General features: G+C 50.3%; 1 protein-coding gene across 1 annotated transcript in view; it reads right to left on the reverse strand.

Moving 5' to 3' along the window:
- Window positions 1–6,029: 6,029 nt before the first annotated feature.
- Window positions 6,030–20,320, reverse strand: part of LOC138680672 (acyl-coenzyme A thioesterase THEM4-like) — a 108,887-nt gene continuing 94,596 nt past the window's right edge. The window contains exons 4-7 of the mRNA XM_069767981.1: window positions 13,015–13,168; window positions 12,831–12,941; window positions 12,631–12,755; window positions 6,030–7,647 (exon numbers count right to left, since the gene is read on the reverse strand). Of these exons, the coding sequence (XP_069624082.1) occupies window positions 7,598–7,647; window positions 12,631–12,755; window positions 12,831–12,941; window positions 13,015–13,168 (440 nt within the window). The 3' untranslated portion in view covers window positions 6,030–7,597. The remainder of the gene's footprint in view (window positions 7,648–12,630; window positions 12,756–12,830; window positions 12,942–13,014; window positions 13,169–20,320) is intronic.

Below are 20,320 nucleotides of genomic sequence, written 5' to 3' on the forward strand. Positions count from 1 at the left end.
AGAAAGCTTATGTAAGGTTAAACAATACACGTTATGGGTTGCTTCTCTCAATCTCTTATGTCTTGAGGTTAATTAAGTATTTGATCTTTTGGCTCTCCTCAACAGATCCATCAGGCAGTCCAATTGTGGCTTCTACGGACTCCATTCTGTCACTTCTATCAATTTTCCTGGAAAAGATTTTAACTACACTTATCAAAAATACATGCTCCTTCCTACTGGACACGGACCACTTCCTTCAAATCATTAGGGACCTCACATCTGTACTCCCCAACAGTATTTTGATCACATTTGATGCTAATAGGGTCACGATACAGCTGTCGGGTCCCTAACACTAGGAGGCGCCTTAGCTTGCCCATTTTTCCTGGCTAGAGATGGGCGAAACCGAACAGTAAAGTTCGGCGTCTGTACTGAACACCTACTGTTTGGGCACGAACACCAAACACGGACGTCACCAGGAAGTCCGTGTTACTGTTCGGGTTCGGCTGCCTGAACACCACATGTTTGTCAAGCTGTCATGTGCATGGGAGCATGGCAAATACTGCTTCTGATCGCCGGTGAAATCATCCCTGCCGGTCAGAAAGCCACGGTTCCCACGCTGTCAAAAGACAGAGTCAGAGCACAGTCGAGATCAGAGGTATAAAGTTTTCCTCCGGTCACTGGTGTCAGTTGTTGGGACTACAGCTCCCATCATCGGACATCTGCTGCCACTAATAACAGCGAGAGCACGATCGGCTGCAACCCTCAGCTGTCAGCTTCAGCAAGGCTGGTTATCAAGAATACAGGGGTCCCCATGCTGTTTTTTAAATTATTTAAATAAATAATTTTAAAAAATGGCGTGGGGTTCTCCCATTTTTGACAATCAGCCTTATTAAAGCAAACAGCTGGGGGCTGGTATTCTCAGGCTCATAAAAGGCCATGGATATTGCGCCCTCCCCACAGCCTAAAAATAGCAGCCCACAGCTGCCCAGAAAAGGCACATCTATTAGATGCACCAATTCTGGCGCTTTGCCCAGCTCTTCCCACATGCCCTGTAGCGGTGGCAAGTGGGGTTCATATTTGTGGGGTTGATGTCACCTTTGTATTGTCAGGTGACAACAAGCCCATGGCTTAGTAATAGAGAGGCGTCTATAAGACACCTATCCATTACTAATCCTGTGGTGGTATGGTAAATAAAGACACAGCCAGAATAAAGTATTTCATTAGAAATAAGATAAAACACAGTTTTCCTTTTAAAAAAAAAAAATAACAAACACAGTTATACTTCCCAAACGCCTATTCCACCAAAGCCCTCTATCTCCTGTAATGAAACAAAAATAAAAAAACAGTATCTCTCACCTCTCTGTTGTTCTCTCCCACGGCGTAATCCATGTCTAGGGGATAAACAGTTTTCAACCTAAACGGTGCTAATATGCGACCGTCCAGGCTGAGAACCACTGGTGACTGAACTGCTGGAAGAGCAGCCTCAGTGACCATTGGTGACGTCATCGAGGTTAACTCCGGTCACTGAGGCTGCGTTCCCTGCGGGGCTGAACTGCCGTGATCTCCGCTAGCACCGTGAGAGTTTCTCACTGCTGCACTCCCAGCACATAAAGTGACACTGGTCAGATTTTTAAAATTTGGCTCTGTCTCTAAGGGGTTAATGTTCCTAGAGGACAACCACACCAAGTCCCCAACACACAGGTCCGGACCCACCAAACGTCTCTGATCAGCCGCACTCTTATATCTAGATCCCATCTTCCTCAAATTATTAGTAACCCCCTGCCATACGGACGTAATAGAAGATGAAAACCGCTCCTCCTCAGGTAACCCAGAAGGACAATTTTTATTAAATGAACTGACCTTAGCACCCATATGCCCCGAAAAGCGAGGACTTACCTATGGATTCATGATGATTACAGCAAATTCGGCTAACAGTAAATAAGCCATTCCTGCTTATTTTCAGACACAAAACACCTGAGATAAGTCTCCAGATTCTGGTTAACCCGCTCAGTTTGCCCATTAGACTGTGAGTAAAAAGTGGAAGTGACAGATGTATTCCCGAACGAGTGCAAAATGCCCTCCAAAAATTGGAGACAAACTAACACTGGGTCAGAAACTATATTGGTCAGGATTCCATGTAACCTTAAAGGGACTCTGTCACCTGAATTTGGCGGGACTGGTTTTGGGTCATATGGGCGGAGTTTTCTGGTGTTTGATTCACCCTTTCCTTACCCACTGGCTGCATGCTGGGTGCAATATTGGATTGAAGTTCATTCTCTGTCCTCCATAGTACACGCCTGCGCAAAACAATCTTGCCTTGTGCAGGCGTGTACTACGGAGGACAGAGAATGAACTTCAATCCAATATTGCAGCCAGCATGCAGCCAGTGGGTAAGGAAAGGGTGAATCAAACACCAGAAAACTCCGCCCATATGACCCAAAACCAGTCCCGCCAAATTCAGGTGACAGGTTCCCTTTAAAATTTCCCTGACGAAAATTTGCACCAAGGACTTGGCATTCAGCAAGGCTGGTAAAGCGATAAAACAAAATATCTTACTGAATTTATCTACCACCACCAGAATTACAGTATTCCCTGCCGACACAGGTAGATCGGTGATAAAATCGACTGACAAGTGAGTTCAAGGTCTGCCCGGAATCTGCAACGGTTGGAGAGCCCCCAAAGATGAGTATGAGAGGTCTTAGAACACACACAGACACTGCAGTCGACTACATACTCCCAGACATCCTGATTAACACCTGGCCACCAAAAACGCCAAGTAAGAAGATCAGTGGTGTCTTAATTACCAGAATGTCAGGCCAAAACCAAATCGTGATGTTCACTAAGGACTCTAAGAAGAAGATTAACAGGAAGCAATAGTTTAACAAGTGGACAGGCAGCATGGGTGTCCCCTGAGTTTCAATAACCTCTCTTTCCAGATTGGAGCATATAAATGCTACTAGATGGTGGCCCGATTCTAATGCATCGGGTATTCTAGAATATGTATGTCCACGTAGTATATTGCCCTGTCACGTAGTATATTGCCCAGTCATGTAGTATATTGCCCAGCCACGTAGTATATTGCCCAGCCACGTAGTATATTGCCCAGCCACGTAGTATATTGCCCAGTCACGTAGTATATTGCCCAGTGAGGTAGTATATTGCCCAGTGAGGTAGTATATTGCTCAGTCACTTAGTATATTGCCCAGTGAGGTAGTATATTGCCCAGCCACATAGTATATAGCAGAGCCACGTAGTACGGTATATTGCCCAGTCACGTAGTATATTGCCCAGTCACGTAGTATATAGCAGAGCCACGTAGTATATTGCCCAGCCACATAGTATCGACGTAGTATATTGTCCAGGCACATAGTATATTGCACAGCGCCACGTAGTAAAGAGTATTAAAAAAAAAAAAAACATATACTCACCTTCCGAAGGCCCGTTGAAGTCCTGCTATACTCACCATCCGCCGCCTTTCCCGCTCCTCGTGTCGCTCCCGGGACCGCTCCTTTGCAAGCGGCAGCTTCCGGTTCCAGGGCTGGTATGAGCAGGACCTGTGGTGACGTCGCGGTCACATAAATGCCCCTCCCATATGCCTCCATGAAGACTTGCTCCCTGATGGCTCTGTGAAGTTCCGCTACCCTATGACGTCGTGAAGCCCCATTGCCTGATGGCTCCGTGAAGCCCCCTCCTTGATGGCACCATGAAGCCCCCTCCCTGAGGGGACGGTGAAGCCCCCTCCCTGATGGCACCATGAAGTCCTCTTCCGAACGGCACCGTGAAGCCCTGTACCTGATGGCTCCACAAAGGTTGCAATCTGAGAGCTCTGTGAAGCCAAGCTCCCCAATGGCTCCGCTAAGCCATGCTTCCCTATAAGACCATGAAGCCTCCTTCTTGATGACTCCATGAAGGCCACTCCCACATGGCTTCATAAAGGCTGCTCCCAGATGGTTCTACGAAACCCCCTCCATGATTACTTCACAAAACCCCATTCCTGATGGCTCCACGAATGTAGTTCTCTAAGGGTTCCACAAAGGCCCTTCCCCAATGGCTCCGTGAAATCTCTCTCCCCGATGGCGTGGTGATTCCCCGCTGTCCGATGGTGCCATGAAGCCCCCTCCCTGGTGGAACCGTGAAGCACCCTTCCTGGCACTGTGAAGCCCCCATCCCTGATGGCTCCAACAAAGGTTGTATTCTGAGGGCTCCAAGAAGCCACACTCCTCAATGTCTCAGTGAAGCCTCGCTTACCAATGGCAGTGTGAAGACCCTCCTGATGGCTCCATGAAGGCCGCTCCCATGTGGCTCCACGAAGCCCCCTCCATGATGGCCACGAAGGTTGCTCTGTAAGAACTCCGTGAAGGCCTCTCCCTGATGGCTCTGTGAAGCTACGCTCCCGATGGCTCCAGGAAGGCCGCTCCCCAATGCCACCATGAAGCCTGGTCCCTCATGGCTTTACGAAAGTTGCTCTGTAACAGCTCTGTGATGCCCCATCCCCAATGGCTCCATGAAGCCATGCTTCCTGTTGGCTTTGTGAAGCCACTCTTCTCGATGGCTCAATGAATCCTCGCTTCCTGATGGCACTGCGAAGCCCCCTCCTTGATGGCTCCATGAAGGCCGCTCCCAAATGGTTCATGAAGACAGCTCCCAGATGGCTCCACAAAGCCCCCTCCCTGATGGCTCCACGAATGTTTCTCTCTAAGGCCTTCATAAATGCACCTCTCCATGATGGCTCCATGAAGCCACGTTGCCCGATGGCACCATGAAACCCCCTACCTGATGGTACCGAGAAGCCCCCTCCAATGATGGCACTGTGAAACCCCGTACCTGATGGCTCCACAAAAATTGCATTGTGAGGGCTCCGTGAAGCCACGATCCCCGATGGTTCAGTGAAGCCCCTTCCCTGATAGCTCCATGAAGGCCGCTCCCATGTGGCTCTAAAGACTTGGAGAAGGCCCATCCTTGATGCCATCGTGATGCCCCATCTCTATGGCTCCGTGAAGCCACAATTCCCGATGTCTCCGTGAAGCCCCCTCCTTAATGGCACCGTGAAGTCTTGTCCCTGATAGCTCCACAATGATTGCATTCTGAGGGCTCCGGGAAGTCCCACTTCCCCACGGCAATGTGAAGCCACCTCCCTGATGGCTCCATGAAGGCCACTCCCATGTGGTTCCACGAAGCCCCTTCCATGATGGCCACGAAGGTTACTCTGTTTGGGATCCGTGAAGCCTCTCTCCCTGATGGCTACATGAAGGCTGCTCCCTGATGGCTTTACGAAGGTTGCTCTCTAAGGGCACCGTGACGCCCTGTCATCGATGGCTCCATGAAGCCATGCTCCCCGATGGCTCCGTGTAGTCCCACTCCCCGATGGCTCTGTGTAGTCCCGCTCCCCAATGGCACTGTGAAGCCCCCTCCCTGATGGCTCCACGAAAGCCACAAAGGTTGCTCTATAAATCTCTGTGAAGGCCCCTCCCCGATCCCTTCACGAAGGTTGTATCCCGATGGCCGCTCCCCGATGCCTCCGTGAAGGCCCATCTCCGATGGCTCCGTGAAGGCTCATCTCCGATGGCTCCGTGAAGCACCATGAAGTTTGCTCTGTAAGGCTCCTTGAATGCCCCTCCCTGATGGCTTTGAAGCCCCACTTCCCGATGGCTCTGTGAAGTTCTCTCTCTGATAGCTTCATAAAGGTCGCTCCCAGATGGATTCACGAATGTTGCTCACTAAGGGCTCCATAAAGCCCCCTTCCTGATGGGTCCGTGAAGCCCCGTCTTTGATGGCTCCTCAAAGGTTGCTCGCTAGGGCTCTATGAAGCCACTTTCCTGATGGCTCCATAAAAGCTGCCCCTAGATGGATCCATGAAGCCCCCTACCTGATGGCTTCACGAAGGATGTTCTCCAAGGGCTCTGTGAAGCCCCACTGCCCTCGATGGTTACGTGAAGGCCACTCTCAGATGGATCCACGATACCCTCCCTCAGGGCTCCATGAAGCTCCACTCCCCAATGGCTCCATGAAGGTCGCACCCTGGAGTTTATAGCGGAAGGATTTTGTAGTCATTCTCTTAATACATAACGCACGTTTATTCTTTTGCACAGAACGTGGCAAAGTCCAGTCACTGCCAAAAGTAACACAATATGAGGTCATTCCTCAATCTGCGTGGTACAGAGGATGTGGAGTACAGCACAGAGACAATGGGCCACAGTAAGGAAACCATGGGCAGAGCACAAACACGTGAAGGATACTATGAGGATGTGAGGTACAGTACAGACACGTGAAACACAGTATATTAAGAGCAACTCGCAATATGGAAGCTGTGAGGTACATGAGGGAGGCTGTGGAGTAGGGTGCAGAGGATGTAGAGTATGGTGCGGAGACCGTGAGACACAATGAGGAGATGGCAGAGAATGGTCCAAAAAGTGTTGAGTACAGTGCAGAAACTGAAATGCAGTAAGAAGTTAGCAAAGTTTGGTGCGGAGCATGTGGAGTACGGTGCGGAGCCAGTAAGATACAGTAAAGAGTCAGCAGAGTACAGTACGGAAGACGTGTAGTACGGTGCAGAGACAGTGAGATGCAGTAAGGAGGATGTTCAGTATGGTGCGGGTGATGATGGCGTATGATGTGGAGTATGGTGGAGTGTGGTCCGGAGGATGTGGAGTATGGTGCGGAGACAGTGAGATGCAGAAAGGAGTCAGCAGAGTACAGTACAGAAGATGTGGAGTATGATGCGGAGACATTGAGATGCAGTAAGGAGTCAGCAGAGCACAGTATGAAGGATGTGGAGTATGGTGCGGAGCTTATGGAGTATGGTGTGGAGACAGTGAGATAGAGTAAGGAGTCAGCAGACTGCAGTATGGAGGATGTGGAGTATGGTGCGGAGACAGTGAGATGCAATAAGAAATCAGCAGAGTACAGTGCGGAGGATGTGGAATATGGTGCAAAAACAGTGAGATGCAGTAAGCTGTGGACAGAATAATATGGAGACCTTTCTGTAAAACAGATTCAATAACTTATGTAAAAACAAGAAATAAACTTTCACTAAAAAGCAAGTGCAAATCCCGCATTGTCTGGCAGGACTTGACCGCACACTGTCTGTGCCGGGAACAACATCATATACAGAAAAGTTCTGCCTCATGCTTCACTAGTGTCAATATCTCTGTTCGCCATAACCAAAATGAAACATTTCCATATTACATGTGAAAATGATCCTGACCTAATCCTTCTCACAGCTGGGGACTTGCTACATGTACTCACAATCCTGTGAGAAAACACGTCAGCAGCACAAATCTGGCACTTGTGTAACAAGCCGGAGGCCAGACTGGCCAGGTCACAGCAGATCCTCCAGACTGGATGCAACAGTTACAAACCCTGAGAGAAATATTGCAGGTTTTGAAAAAAATATCTTCTACTTCTATGATAACAAAGATCTTGTTGAGGAATTCAAGAAAATGATATTAGTTAATATTAAGAACTAGTAGGCACAGAACTTTTCATACGTCCCCGAGAGTGAATCTGTACAGGTAGTCAAGGAGTCATATACGGCCAAGAAGTGACTATGGTAGAGCCACAACGAGCCGCTCCTCTGATCACCCGTGGTCCCGGGCAGCGTGCAAAGCTCCGATGTAACTCAGCCACTCCTGAACTCAACGCCACACAGGTCCAACTTTATGAAGAGACCTAGAAAGACATAACAAGCATTAAAGGAACACTGTCACCTGAATTTGGAGGGAACAATCTTCAGCCATGGAGGCGGGGTTTTTGGCTGAAGATTGTTCCCTCCAAATTCAGGTGACAGTGTCCCTTTAAGAAAGTGGAGACGATTGCGTGTGACAAGCAGTGGACATCATGCAGGGGATGAGCGGCGGAGACCATGCAGGGGGACAAGCGGCGGAGACCATGTGGGGGAGAGAGCAGTGCAGCAGCTATAGCGTATGGAGAACAGCACAGAAGTTGTGTAGGGACAGAGGAGCGAGCACCGAGCACCGCACCAGTTGTGCCCTGCGGAGGAGTGAGAAACACACCATTTGTGCCCTGCAGAAGGGAGAGTAGCACACCAGTTGTGCCCTGCGGAGGATAGAGTAGCGCACTAGTTGTGCCCTACAGGTTTGCGAACATAGCAGCAGTTGTGCCCCGTGGAGGGGCAAGTAGGGCAGCAGTTGTGCCCTGCGGAGGAGAGAGCATCGCAGCAATTTTGCTGTGTGGAGGAGAGGGCACGCAGCGATTGTGTGGGGATGGAGGAGAGAGCAGTGCAGCAGCTGAGTAGGGACGGAGGAGTAGTGAAGAAATTATGTAGGGGAGGAGGAGAGAGCAGAACAGAAGTTGTGTAGGAGCAGAGGAGAGAGCAGCGCAGCAGTTGTATAGGGACAGAGGAGAGAGCAGGGCAGAATTGGTGTTGGGGAGGTGGAGAGAGCAGCGCAGCAGTTGTGTAGGGACGGAGGACAGAGCAGCGCAGCTGTTATGTAGGGAGGAGAAGGAACAGCGCATTAGTTGTGTAGGGGAGGAGAGCAGCGCCGCAGCTGTGTAGGAACAGAGGAGGAGCAGAGCATCACAGCAGTTGTGTAGGGACGGAGGAAAGCAGGGCAGCAATTGTGTAGGGACAGATGAGAGAGCAGAGCAGCAGCTGTGAACGGGTAGAAGAGAAAGAAGCGCAGCAGTTGTGTAGGAACGGAAGACAGAGCAAAGCAGCAGTTGTGTAGGGGAGGAGGAGAGAGCAGCACAGCAGTTGTGTAGGAGTGGAGGAGAGAGCAGCACAGAAGTTGTGTAAGGGCTGAGAAGAGAGCAGAGCAGCAGTTGTGTAGGAGCGGAGAGAGCAGCACAGTAGTTGCGTAGGGGAGAAGGAGAGAGCAGGGCAGCAGTTGTGTAGTGTGGAGAAGAGAGCAGCGCAGCAGTTGGGGACGGAGGAGGAGAGAGCAGCGCAGCAGTTGTGGATGGAGGAGGAGAGAGCAGTGCAGCAGTTGTGTAGTGGAGGAGGAGAGAACTACGCAGTTGTGTAGGGATGGAGGACAGAGCAGCGCAGCAGTTGTGTAAGGACAGAGGAGAGCAGCGCAGCAGTTGTGTAGGGGAGGAGAACAGAGTAGCGGAGCAGTTGTGCCGTGTGGAGGAGAGAGCAGTGCAGTTGTGCTGTGTTAAGGAAAGAGCAGAGCAGTTCTGTAGGGACGGAGGAGAGAGCAGCGCAGCATTTGTATAGGGGAGGAGGAGAGAGCAGCGCAGCAATTGTGCCGTGCGGAGTTGAGACCAGTGCAGCAATTGCGCTGTGTAGAGGAGAGGGAAGCGCAACAGTTGTGCCGTGTAAAGAAGAAAGCAGCACAGCAGTTGTACAGTGCTGAGGAGAGGGCGATTGTGTGGGGACGGAGGAGAGAGCAGTGCAGCAGTGGTGTAGGGACAGAGGAGAGAGTAGTGGAGAAGTTGTGTAGAGGCAGAGGAGAGAGCAGTGCAGAAGTTGTGTAGGGGAGGAGGAGAGAGCAGCGCAGCAGTTGTGTAGGGACGGAGGACAGAGCAGCCCAACGGGCAGCAGTTGTGTAGGGGAGGAGGAGACAGCAGTGCAGCATTTGTGTAGGAACGGAGGACAGAGCAGCGCAGCAGTTGTGTAGGGGGGGAGGAGAGCAGCGCAGCAGTTGTGTAGGAATAGAGGAGAGAGCAGGGCAGCAGTTGTGTTGGGACGGAGGAGAGAGCAGGGCAGCAATTGTGTAGGGACAGATGAGTTCCATAACATGTGCCACCCTGTTTTTAAAGGGACCAAAATTAATTGGACAGATTCAATAATTGTAAATAAAATGTTCATTTTTAGTACTTCGCTGAAAACCCTTTGTTGGCAATGACTGCCTGAAGTCTTGAACTCATGGACATCACCAGACGCTGTGTTTCCTCCTTTTTGACGCTCTGCCAGGCCTTCACTGCGGTGGTTTTTAGTTGCTGTTTGTTTGTGGGCCTTTCTGTCTGAAGTTTAGTCTTTAACAAGTGAAATGCATGCTCAATTGGGTTGAGATCAGGTGACTGACTTGGCCATTCAAGAATATTCCACTTCTTTGCTTTAATAAACTCCTGGGTTGCTTTGGCTTTATGTTTTGGGTCATTGTCCATCTGTAGTATGAAACGACGACCAATCAGTTTGGCTGCATTTGGCTGGATCTGAGCACACAGTATGGCTCTGAATACCTCAGAATTAATTTGGCTGCTTCTGTCCTGTGTCACATCATCAATAAACACTAGTGACCCAGTGCCACTGGCAGCCATGCATGCCCAAGCCATCACACTGCCTCTGCCGTGTTTTACAGATGATGTGGTATGCTTTGGATCATGAGCTGTACCACGCCTTCACCATACTTTTCTCTTTCCATCATTCTGGTAGAGGTTGATGTTGGTTTCAACTGTCCAAAGAATGTTCTTCCAGAATTGTGCTGGCTTTTTTAGATGTTTTTTCAGTAAAGTCCAGTCTAGTCTTCTATTCTTGATGCTTATGAGTGGCTTGCACCGTGCAGTGAACCCTCTGTATTTACTTTCATGCAGTCTTCTCTTTATGGTAGATTTGGATATTGATACGCCGACCTCCTGGAGAGTGTTGGTCACTTGGTTGGCTGTTATGAAGGGGTTTCTCTTCACCATGGAGATTATTCTGCGATCATCCACCACTGTTGTCTTCCGTGGGCGCCCAAGTCTTTTTGCATTGATGAGTTCACTAGTGCTTTCTTTCATTCTCAGGATGTACCAGACTGTAGATTTTGCCACTCCTAATATTGTAGCAATTTCTCGGATGGGTTTTTTCTGTTTCTGCAGCTTAAGGATGGCTTGTTTCACCTTCATGGAGAGCTCCTTTGACCGCATGTTTACTTCACAGCAAAACCTTCCAAATGCAAGCACCACACCTCAGATCAACTCCAGGCCTTTTATCTGCTTAATTGAGAATGACATAATGAAGGGATTGCCCACCCCTGTCCATGAAATAGCCTTGGAGACAATTGTCCAATTACTTTGGGTCCCTTTAAAAACAGGGTGGCACATGTTAAGGAGCTGAAACTCCTAAACCCTTCATCCAATTTTAATGTGGATACCCTCAAATGAAAGCTGAAAGTCTGAACTTCAACTGCATCTGAATTGTTTTGTTTAAAATTCATTGTGGTAATGTCTATAACCAAAATGAGAAAAATGTTGACTCTGTCCAAATATATATGGACCTAACTGTATGTAGGATCAGAGAAGAGAGCAGCGCAGCAGTTGTGCAGGAGCAGAGGAGAGAGCAGCGCAGCAGTTGTGCCGTGTCGAAGAGAGAGCAGCGCAACAGTTGCTCCATGTGGAGGAGAGCGCAGCAGTTGTGTGGGGACGAAGGAGAGAGCAGCACAGCAGTTGTGCAGGGATGGAGGAGAGAGCAGCACAGCAGTTGTGTAGGGATGGAGGAGAGAGCAGCACAGCAGTTGTGTAGGGGCAGAGGAGAGAGAAATGCAGCAGTTGTGTAGGGACAGAGGAGAGAGCAGCGCAGCAGTTGTGTGGGGACGAAGGAGAGAGCAGCACAGCAGTTGTGCAGGGATGGAGGAGAGAGCAGCACAGCAGTTGTGTAGGGGCAGAGGAGAGAGAAGTGCAGCAGTTGTGTAGGGACAGAGGAGAGAGCAGCGCAGCAGTTGTGTGGGGACGAAGGAGAGAGCAGCACAGCAGTTGTGCAGGGATGGAGGAGAGAGCAGCACAGCAGTTGTGTAGGGGCAGAGGAGAGAGAAGTGCAGCAGTTGTGTAGGGACAGAGGAGAGAGCAGCGCAGCAGTTGTGTGGGGACGAAGGAGAGAGCAGCACAGCAGTTGTGCAGGGATGGAGGAGAGAGCAGCACAGCTGTTTTGTAGGGGCAGAGGAGAGAGAAGTGCAGCAGTTGTGTAGGGACAGAGGAGAGAGCAGCGCAGCAGTTGTGCAGAGGTGGAGGAGAGAGCAGCGCAGCAGTTGTGCAGAGGTGGAGGAGAGAGCAGTGCAGCAGTTGTGTAGGGGCAGAGGAGAGAGAAGTGCAGCAGTTGTGTAGGGACAGAGGAGAGCGCAGCGCAGCAGTTGTACAGGGATGGAGGAGAGAGCAGCGCAGCAGTTGTGCAGAGGTGGAGGAGAGAGCAGTGCAGCAGTTGTGTAGGGGCAGAGGAGAGAGAAGTGCAGCAGTTGTGTAGGGACAGAGGAGAGAGCAGCGCAGCAGTTGTGCAGGGATGGAGGAGAGAGCAGTGCAGCAGTTGTGTAGGGGCAGAGGAGAGAGAAGTGCAGCAGTTGTGTAGAGGTGGAGGAGAGAGCAGTGCAGCAGTTGAGTAGGAGCGGAGAAGAGATCAGCCCAGCAGTTGTGTAGGGGTGGAGGAGAGCGCAGCGCAGCAGTTGTGCTGTGTGGAGAGAGCAGGGCAGCAGTTGTGTAGGGGCGGAGGAGAGATAGGAGCAGCAGTTGTGACCTGTGTAGGAGCGAACAGCGCAGCAGTTGTGTAGCGGCGGAGGAGAGAGATGTACAGCAGTTGTGTAGGGGAGGAGGAGAGAACACAGCACCTGCAGAATAAAGGCAGGGCACCAGTAGTGCTATGCGGAGGAGCGAGCAGCGCTTGTACCCTGCGGCTTTGAGAACAGTGCAGCAGTTGCGCCCAGCGGAGCAGCTCGGGAGGGGGCACTGATGGTGTGGGGTTTAGGGACAGTTGCAGATGTATATATTATAAAGCCAGACCTGTGGCCTCCGTGTGCAGGAGCTGGTCATCGTGGCTCCGGATCTGGCCGCGGGCATACACCTTCCGACCTTCTTCTTTCTCCACATGACTGTCCACAATCACAGTACACCCTAAGGGGATGGGACTGCAGAGAGAGAAGTGGAATATAAGACCCCTGGAGAGGAAAGCGCAGAGCGATGATGGTGATTAAGCCTCTTACTTCCGGTAGTCTATATTCAGATTGGCGGTCATGACGGGTCCTGCGATGTACACCGCTCCCGCACCGAGGGTGCTATCTAGGATGGTAGCAATGCAGCCGCCATGTGTGAACCTGAGGAATAGAGATGATGTGAGGGCACAGGGTGACATTACAGTCAGGAATCACATACCTGAGCAGGACTCACCCCGGAGGGCCCTCTAGGAAGGGGCCTGGCTGGAAAATACAGATCATCCTCCTCTCATCTGCATTATAAAACATGGAGTACTCAAACCCCGCACCGTCATGCTCAGTATTCCTGGTGAAGAGACGGGTGATCCGGCCACCCTCCGGGGGTGAATCTGTGACAGGGAAGGAAGAAGACAGGTAAAACCGCGGGGATGACAAGGAAAGACGAAGACGCACAGTGGGGGGATGAAAGTTGTTATCACCTGATATGTGGGGAAATGGGCCGATAGCTGCCATGTAACCGCCAGATCCTGAGCCGATATAGACTCAGAGCCCACAAACTGGCCTTTGAGGTCGTCTGGCACAGACAGAGCTACAAGCCAGGGAGGACAGACTGTGCCTACACTGTGACAAGGAGGCCCTGGAGGATGAGACCAACTTAGGCTACGTTCACACTAGCGTTCGGCTAGTGTGCGTCGCGCTAGCGTCGGGCGACGCAGCGGCGACGCACGCGTCATGCGCCCCTATGTTTAACATGGGGGACGCATGCGTTTTTGCTTGTTGCGTTTTCCGACACATGCGTCTTTTTTGACGCTAGCGTCGGACCAAGAAAACGCAACAAGTTGCATTTTTCTTGCGTCCGATTTTCGTCAAAAAACGACGCACGCGTCGAAAAACGTTGTGCGTTGTGCGTCGCCGACGCAGCGGCGCACAACGCTAGTGTGAACGTAGCCTTACTGCTACACTGCACCATATACTCAGCAGTGAGGGACACCCACCTCAGGAGACTATCCGATCTCTTCCCAGATTTCAGCTCCATGAATGAGGAAGAGAAAACATATATCTTGCTGGGGAAAGAAGAGAGCGCGGTGGAGATAGCAGCGCAGTATGTGAGCGCGTGCCATAGATTGCGAGAAAGACAACCATGATATGCCATGAACTTCCTTAGCCCCCAACCTGCAACCGATCCATCGTTCCTACAGTCCCCACCAATTATTCCAACAGTCCCTACTTTCTATTGCACATGTGCCTTGGCCAAACTAATGTTTATGTGGTCCTGCCAATAAAGCTTCTTTGAATTTGAGTTTATATATAGCGGCTGGTATATATGGTATTTTTTTGAAAAATAATTATATACCTAACACTATAATACTGCTGTAGTGGTTAAGGTGTACAACCACCAATGTGGGAGACTGGGGTTCAAATCCCTGCTCTGCCCTATTGGAAATAATATACCAGTAGTGGTCCTACCTCAATAATCCGGCTTGGACGTCGCCGAGATTAACAAGATTCGCATCTGACATGACAAAACATAGTTTTTAAGCTTGAAGGAAATCCATCTAGTTCATCCCATATCCTAATCTAACATGCTCTAATATGTTGATCCAGAGGAAGCCAAAAAACCCATGTGGCAAAGAGTGAGCTCCACATTGGGGAAAAAAATTCCTTCCCGACTCCACATAAGGCAATCAGACTAGTTCCCTGGATCAACGCCCTATCAAGGAATCTAATATGTATAAGCTGTAACATTATACTTTTTAAGAAAGGCATCCAGTCCCCTCTTAAATTTAAGTTATGAATAACTCATTACAACATCATACGGCAGAGAGTTCCATAGTCTCACTGCTCTTACAGTAAAGAATCCGCGTCTGTGATTATGATTAAACTTTCTTTCCTCCAGATGTAGAGGATGCCCCCTTGTCCCTGTCTCAGGTCTATGATTAAAAAGATCATCAGAAAGGTCCTTGTACTGTCCCCTCATATATTTATACATTAAAATAAGATCACCCCTAAGTCTCCATTTTTCCAAACTAAATAACCCCAAGTGTAATAATCTGTCTTGGTGCTTTGGTCGCTCTTGGTGCCTTGATCGCTCTTCTCTGCACCCGCTCTAGTTCAGCTACAGGGGCGGATTATAAGAGGGTCAATCTGGGCGGTAGCCCAGGGCCCAGTGGTGTGGGGGGGCCCTGGGCTACCGCACAGATTGCCCGCCGGCCGCCGCCATCAGGGCATTACTGCATGTGCCCAGGGGCAGGTTGGGCCAGGTTGCAGGAATGCATATGCCCCCCGGGTCGGTGTGTAAGCAGCTGCTGAGGGCTGCTGGAGGACCTGCACTGCAGTGTGTGATGAGCAGGAACAGGAAGGCGGGACAGGTAGCCTGCACCTGTGGCCGGAGCCATGGCCGGCTTCAGTGATGTGCAGGCTGCGGTGAGTGGGGGCAGCTCCTGGCACACAGAAGAGGAGGATGGGTGCAATACTTACATAGTGATCACACCCAGTCTCCTCCTCTTCTGTGTGCAGCACTGTGCAGATCTGTCTCTGATGTCTGATCTGCCAGGACCTGGAGGGGGAGGAGCTACAGTGTGCAGAGCAGCAGCACAGGACAGGAGGGCAGGAGAAGATGAGAGGTAGGCAGCTCTGTGTTTCCACTGCCCAGCACATTCCAGCTACTCTCTCCAGCTGCTCATCTCAAGGTTTGCTGTGCTAAGTAGCAGGGGGGAGGGGGCATTTGACAAAATAAATATGGCAGGTCAGAGTATGTGTTTTTTTTCTGAGTATGTGTGGTTTCCTATGTGTGTTTTCCTGGGTGTGTTTGTGTGCAGGGGTGTAACTACACACTGACTGGGGCAATACTGGAGGACACACTGGGGCAGATGATTGCTGGAGACACTGGGGCAGATTGCTGGACACACTGGGGGCAATGCTAGAGGACACACTGGGGCAGATGATTGCTGGACAGGAGACACTGGGGGCAATGCTGGACATACTGGGGCAGATTGCTGGACACACTAGGGGCAATGCTGGAGGACACACTGGGGCAGATGATTTCTGGACACACTGGGGCAATGCTGGAGGACACACTGGGGCAGATGATTGCTGGACACACTGGGGCAATGCTGGAGACACTGGGGCAATGCTGGAGACACTGGGGCAATGCTGGAGGACACACTGGGGCAGATGATTGCTGGACACACTAGGGCAATACTGGAGACACTGGGGCAATGCTGGAGACACTGGGGCAGATTGCTGGACACACTGGGGGCAATGCTGGAGGACACACTGGGGTAGATGATTGCTGGACACACTGGGGCAATGCTGGAGACACTGGGGCAGATTGCTGGACACACTGGGGGCAATGCTGGAGGACACACTGGGGCAGATGATTGCTGGAGACACTGGGGCAGATTGCTAAACACACTGTGGGCAATGCTGGACAATTGGACATACTGGGGCATATTGCTGCTGGACAGGAGACACTGGGGGCAATGCTGGACATACTGGGGCAGATTGCTGGACACACTGGGGGCAATGCTGAAGGATACACTGGGGCAGATGATTGCTGGACACACTGGGGCAATGCTGGAGACACTGGGGCAATGCTGGACACACTGGGGCAGATTGCTGGACACACTGTGGGCAATGCTGGACAATTGGACATACTGGGGCATATTGCTGGACAGGACACACTGGGGGCAATGCTGGACACACTGGTGGTAATATGCTGGACACACTGGGGGCAATGCTGCACATACTGGGACAGATTGCTGGACACACTGGTGGTAATATGCTATGCTGGACACACTGGTGGTAATATGCTGGACACACTGGGGCAGATTGCTGGACACACTGGGGGCAATGCTGGAGACACTGGGGCAATGCTGGAGACCCTGGGGCAATGCTGGACACACTGGGGCAGATTGCTGGACACACTGGGCAATGCTGGACAATTGGACATACTTGGGCAGATTGTTGAACACACTGTCTGGGGGCAATGCTGGACACACTGGGGCAATGCTGGAGACACTGGAGCAATGCTGGACACTGGGGCAGATTGCTGGACACACTGTGGGCAATGCTGGACAATTGGACATACTGGGGCAGATTGTTGAACACACTGTCTGGGGGCAATGTTGGAGACACTGGGGCAATGCTGGAGACACTAGGGCAATGCTGGACACTGGGGCAGATTGCTGGACACACTGTGGGTAATGCTGGACAATTGGACATACTGGGGCAGATTGTTGAACACACTGTCTGGGGGCAATGCTGGACACATTGGGGCAAGGCTGGAGACACTGGGGCAATGCTGGAGACACTGGGGCAATGATGGACACTGGGGCAGATTGCTGGACACACTGGGGGCAGGACTGGAGGCATGGGCAGAATGTAGACATGGGGCAGGATTGGATCATGGGGCAGGATGGATACGATGGAGACAGATGGGGCAGGATGGGGAGATCATATGGGGTAGAATGGATACTCATGAGGGCAGGATGCGAGAACATATGGCTGGAGCCAGGAATGAGATAAACGGGGCCAGGATGGGGAATATTATTACCATAGGGGCTAATTAAGGGATATTATTACTGCAGCGATGTATTTATTTTATTTTTTGAGTATACGGTTTTAAATGGGGGGGCGGTCCTGTTACTGTGTAGAGTGACACTATATCGCCTTTTTTTCTTCACGTGGTGTAATGTAGAAGTTGTGAAAGTAATGTGTTCTGCAAGCGGAGCTTGAGATACCTGTGTTATTTCCTGCAGAAACGAGTCCTGGCTGGAAGAAAGATGAAGGACTTCACCTAGAGACGTCACTGGTGAGTCAGTGTTACCTATACACTGACACTATACACTGTGTACTATATACAGAGGTCCTGTGTACAATGTCACCAGTGATCACTATATTACCTATACATTATATACAGAGCTCCTGTGTATAATGCCACCAGTGATCTCTGTATTACCTCTACACAGACACTGCATACTAAATACAGATCTCCTGTGAATACTGACACTTATGGTGATAGTATTGTGTTTTTATATATTTTTTATTACTGATCAGTATTGTAGTATTCAGTCACTATGTGGTGGTAATATGTGGTCTGGAAATGTTGTTGTGGTATTTGTCCCTTGTATGTGCTATTTGGTCACCAAGAGGTGGCAATATGTGGTCTTGACATGGTGCGGTGGAATTTGTTCCTTGTATGTGATATTATTCGATCACTGCGGTTGTAATTTGTGGTCTGGTCATGGTTCGGTGGTATTTGTTCCTTGTATGTGATATTGGTCAAAATATACCTAAATTGTAATGCATATTTTAACAAATATTTAATAGGTTACAGTAGAGTAGGGCCCGGCCATTTTGCTGAAATAATCTGGTTCAGGTATAACATGACCCCCGTCACATGACCCCCGTCACATGACCGCTCCTGCATCGTTCTGGAGTTGCTGTGTTTGATGTCTCTACAGCGACCTAACAGCGACGCTCCAGCGATCTAGTTTAGGTCGGATCATTGTCTATATCGCTGGAGCGTCGCTTAGTGTAACGGTACCTTAACCCCTTAGCGACCGCCGATACGCCTTTTAACGGCGGCCGCTAAGGGTACTTAAACCACAGCGCTGTTAATTAACGTCGCTGTGGAAAAAGTAAATAGCGCCCCCCAGAGTCGGAATTTCTCCTGTGTCTCGGCTGCCGGGGGTAGCCGAGACCCCAAAGAACATGATTCGGGGGGTTTTTTACCGACCCCGCATTTGCGATCGCCGGTAATTAACCGTTTACCGGCGATCGCAAAAAAACAAACAAAAGCGATTTCTTTTAAAAAAAGGGGTCCCTGATTGCCCCCCGATACTCACCTGTCTCCCCCGGTGCTCCTCGTGGCTCCCGATGGGCGCCGCCATCTTCAAAATGGCGGGCGCATACGGGGGTAGCCGAGACCCCAAAGAGCATGATCGGGGTCGGTTTTACCGACCTCTGTTTTGCGATCGCCGGTAATTAACTGTTTACCAGCGACCGCAAAAAAAAAAAAAGCAAAGTGTAATTCTCTGTCCTCTGATGTGATCGCACATCAGAGGACAGAGAAATAGGGGGATTCGGGGACCCTATCATACTCACTGGTGTTCCTGGGTCCTCCTGCTGCTCCTCCTGGCCGCCGGGGAAAAGAAAATGGTGGGCGCATGCGCAGTGCGCCCGCCATCTGTCTCCATCTGCCGGCCGGCAGAAGAGCAGTTGGGGCTAAAATTAGGGTTAGGGCTAGGGTTAAGGATAGGGTTGGGGTTAGGGCTAGGGTTAGGGCTAGGATTAGGGTTAGGGCTAGGGTTAGGGCTAAATTTAGGGTTAGGGTTGGGGCTAAATTTAGGGTTAGGGTTGGGGCTAAATTTAGGGTTAGGGTTGGCGCTAAATTTAGGGTTAGGCTTGGCGCTAAATTTAGGGTTAGGCTTCTTACGTCGGTACGGGGCCGTCGCAATGCATCGGCCCGACATACCGACGCACGTTGTGAAAATTGTGCACAACGTGGGCAGCGGATGTAGTTTTTCAACGCATCCGCTGCCCAATCTATGTCCTGGGAAGGAGGGGGCGGAGTTACGGCCACGCATGCGCGGTCAGAAATGGCGGATGCGACGTACAAAAAAAAACATTACATTGAACGTTTTTTTTGTGCTGACGGTCCGCCAAAACACTGATCCAGTGCATGACGGACGCGACGTGTGGCCATCCGTCACGATCCGTCGGCAATACAAGTCCAATTTCTCCTGTTACCCTTGTGAAAATAAAAACTTGGGGGCTACAATATCTTTTTTGTGGAAAAAAGAAAAAAATTTTATTTTCACGACTCTGCATTTTAAACTTCTGTGAAGCACTTGGGCATTCAAAGTTCTCACCACACATCTAGATAAGTTCCTTGGGGGGGTCTAGTTTCCAAAATGGGGTCACTTGTGGAGGGTTTCTACTGGTTAGGTACATCAGGGGCTCTCCAAACGCGACATGGCGTCCGATCTCAATTCCAGACAATTCTACATTGAAAAAGGAAAATGGCACTCCTTCTCTTCCAAGCTCTGCGGTGCGCCCAAACAGTGGTTTACCCCCACATATTGGGTATCAACGTACCCAGGAGAAATCACACAACAACTTTTGTGGTCTAATTTCTCCTGTTACCCTTGTGAAAATAAGAATTTGTGGGCGAAAAGATCATTTTTGTGTAAACAAAAGCGATTTTTTATTTTCACGGCTCTACGTTATAAACTTCCGTGAAGCACTTGGGGGTTCAAAGTGCTCACCACACATCTAGATAAGTTCCTTAAGGGGTCTAGTTTCCAAAATGGTGTCACTTGTGGGGGGTTTCCACTGTTTAGGCACACCAGGGGCTCTCTAAACGTGACATGGCGTCCGATCTCAATTCCAGCCAATTCTGCATTGAAAAAGTCAAACGGCGCTCCTTCACTTCCAAGCTCTGCGGTGCGCCCAAACAGTGGTTTACCCCCACATATGGGGTATTGGCTGTCTCTTTGTTTTGACAGGTTTTTTACATCTGTTACTATCCATACTCC

This window comes from Ranitomeya imitator, chromosome 1 (assembly GCF_032444005.1).
Source record: "Ranitomeya imitator isolate aRanImi1 chromosome 1, aRanImi1.pri, whole genome shotgun sequence".
NCBI classification, from domain to species: domain Eukaryota; kingdom Metazoa; phylum Chordata; class Amphibia; order Anura; family Dendrobatidae; genus Ranitomeya; species Ranitomeya imitator.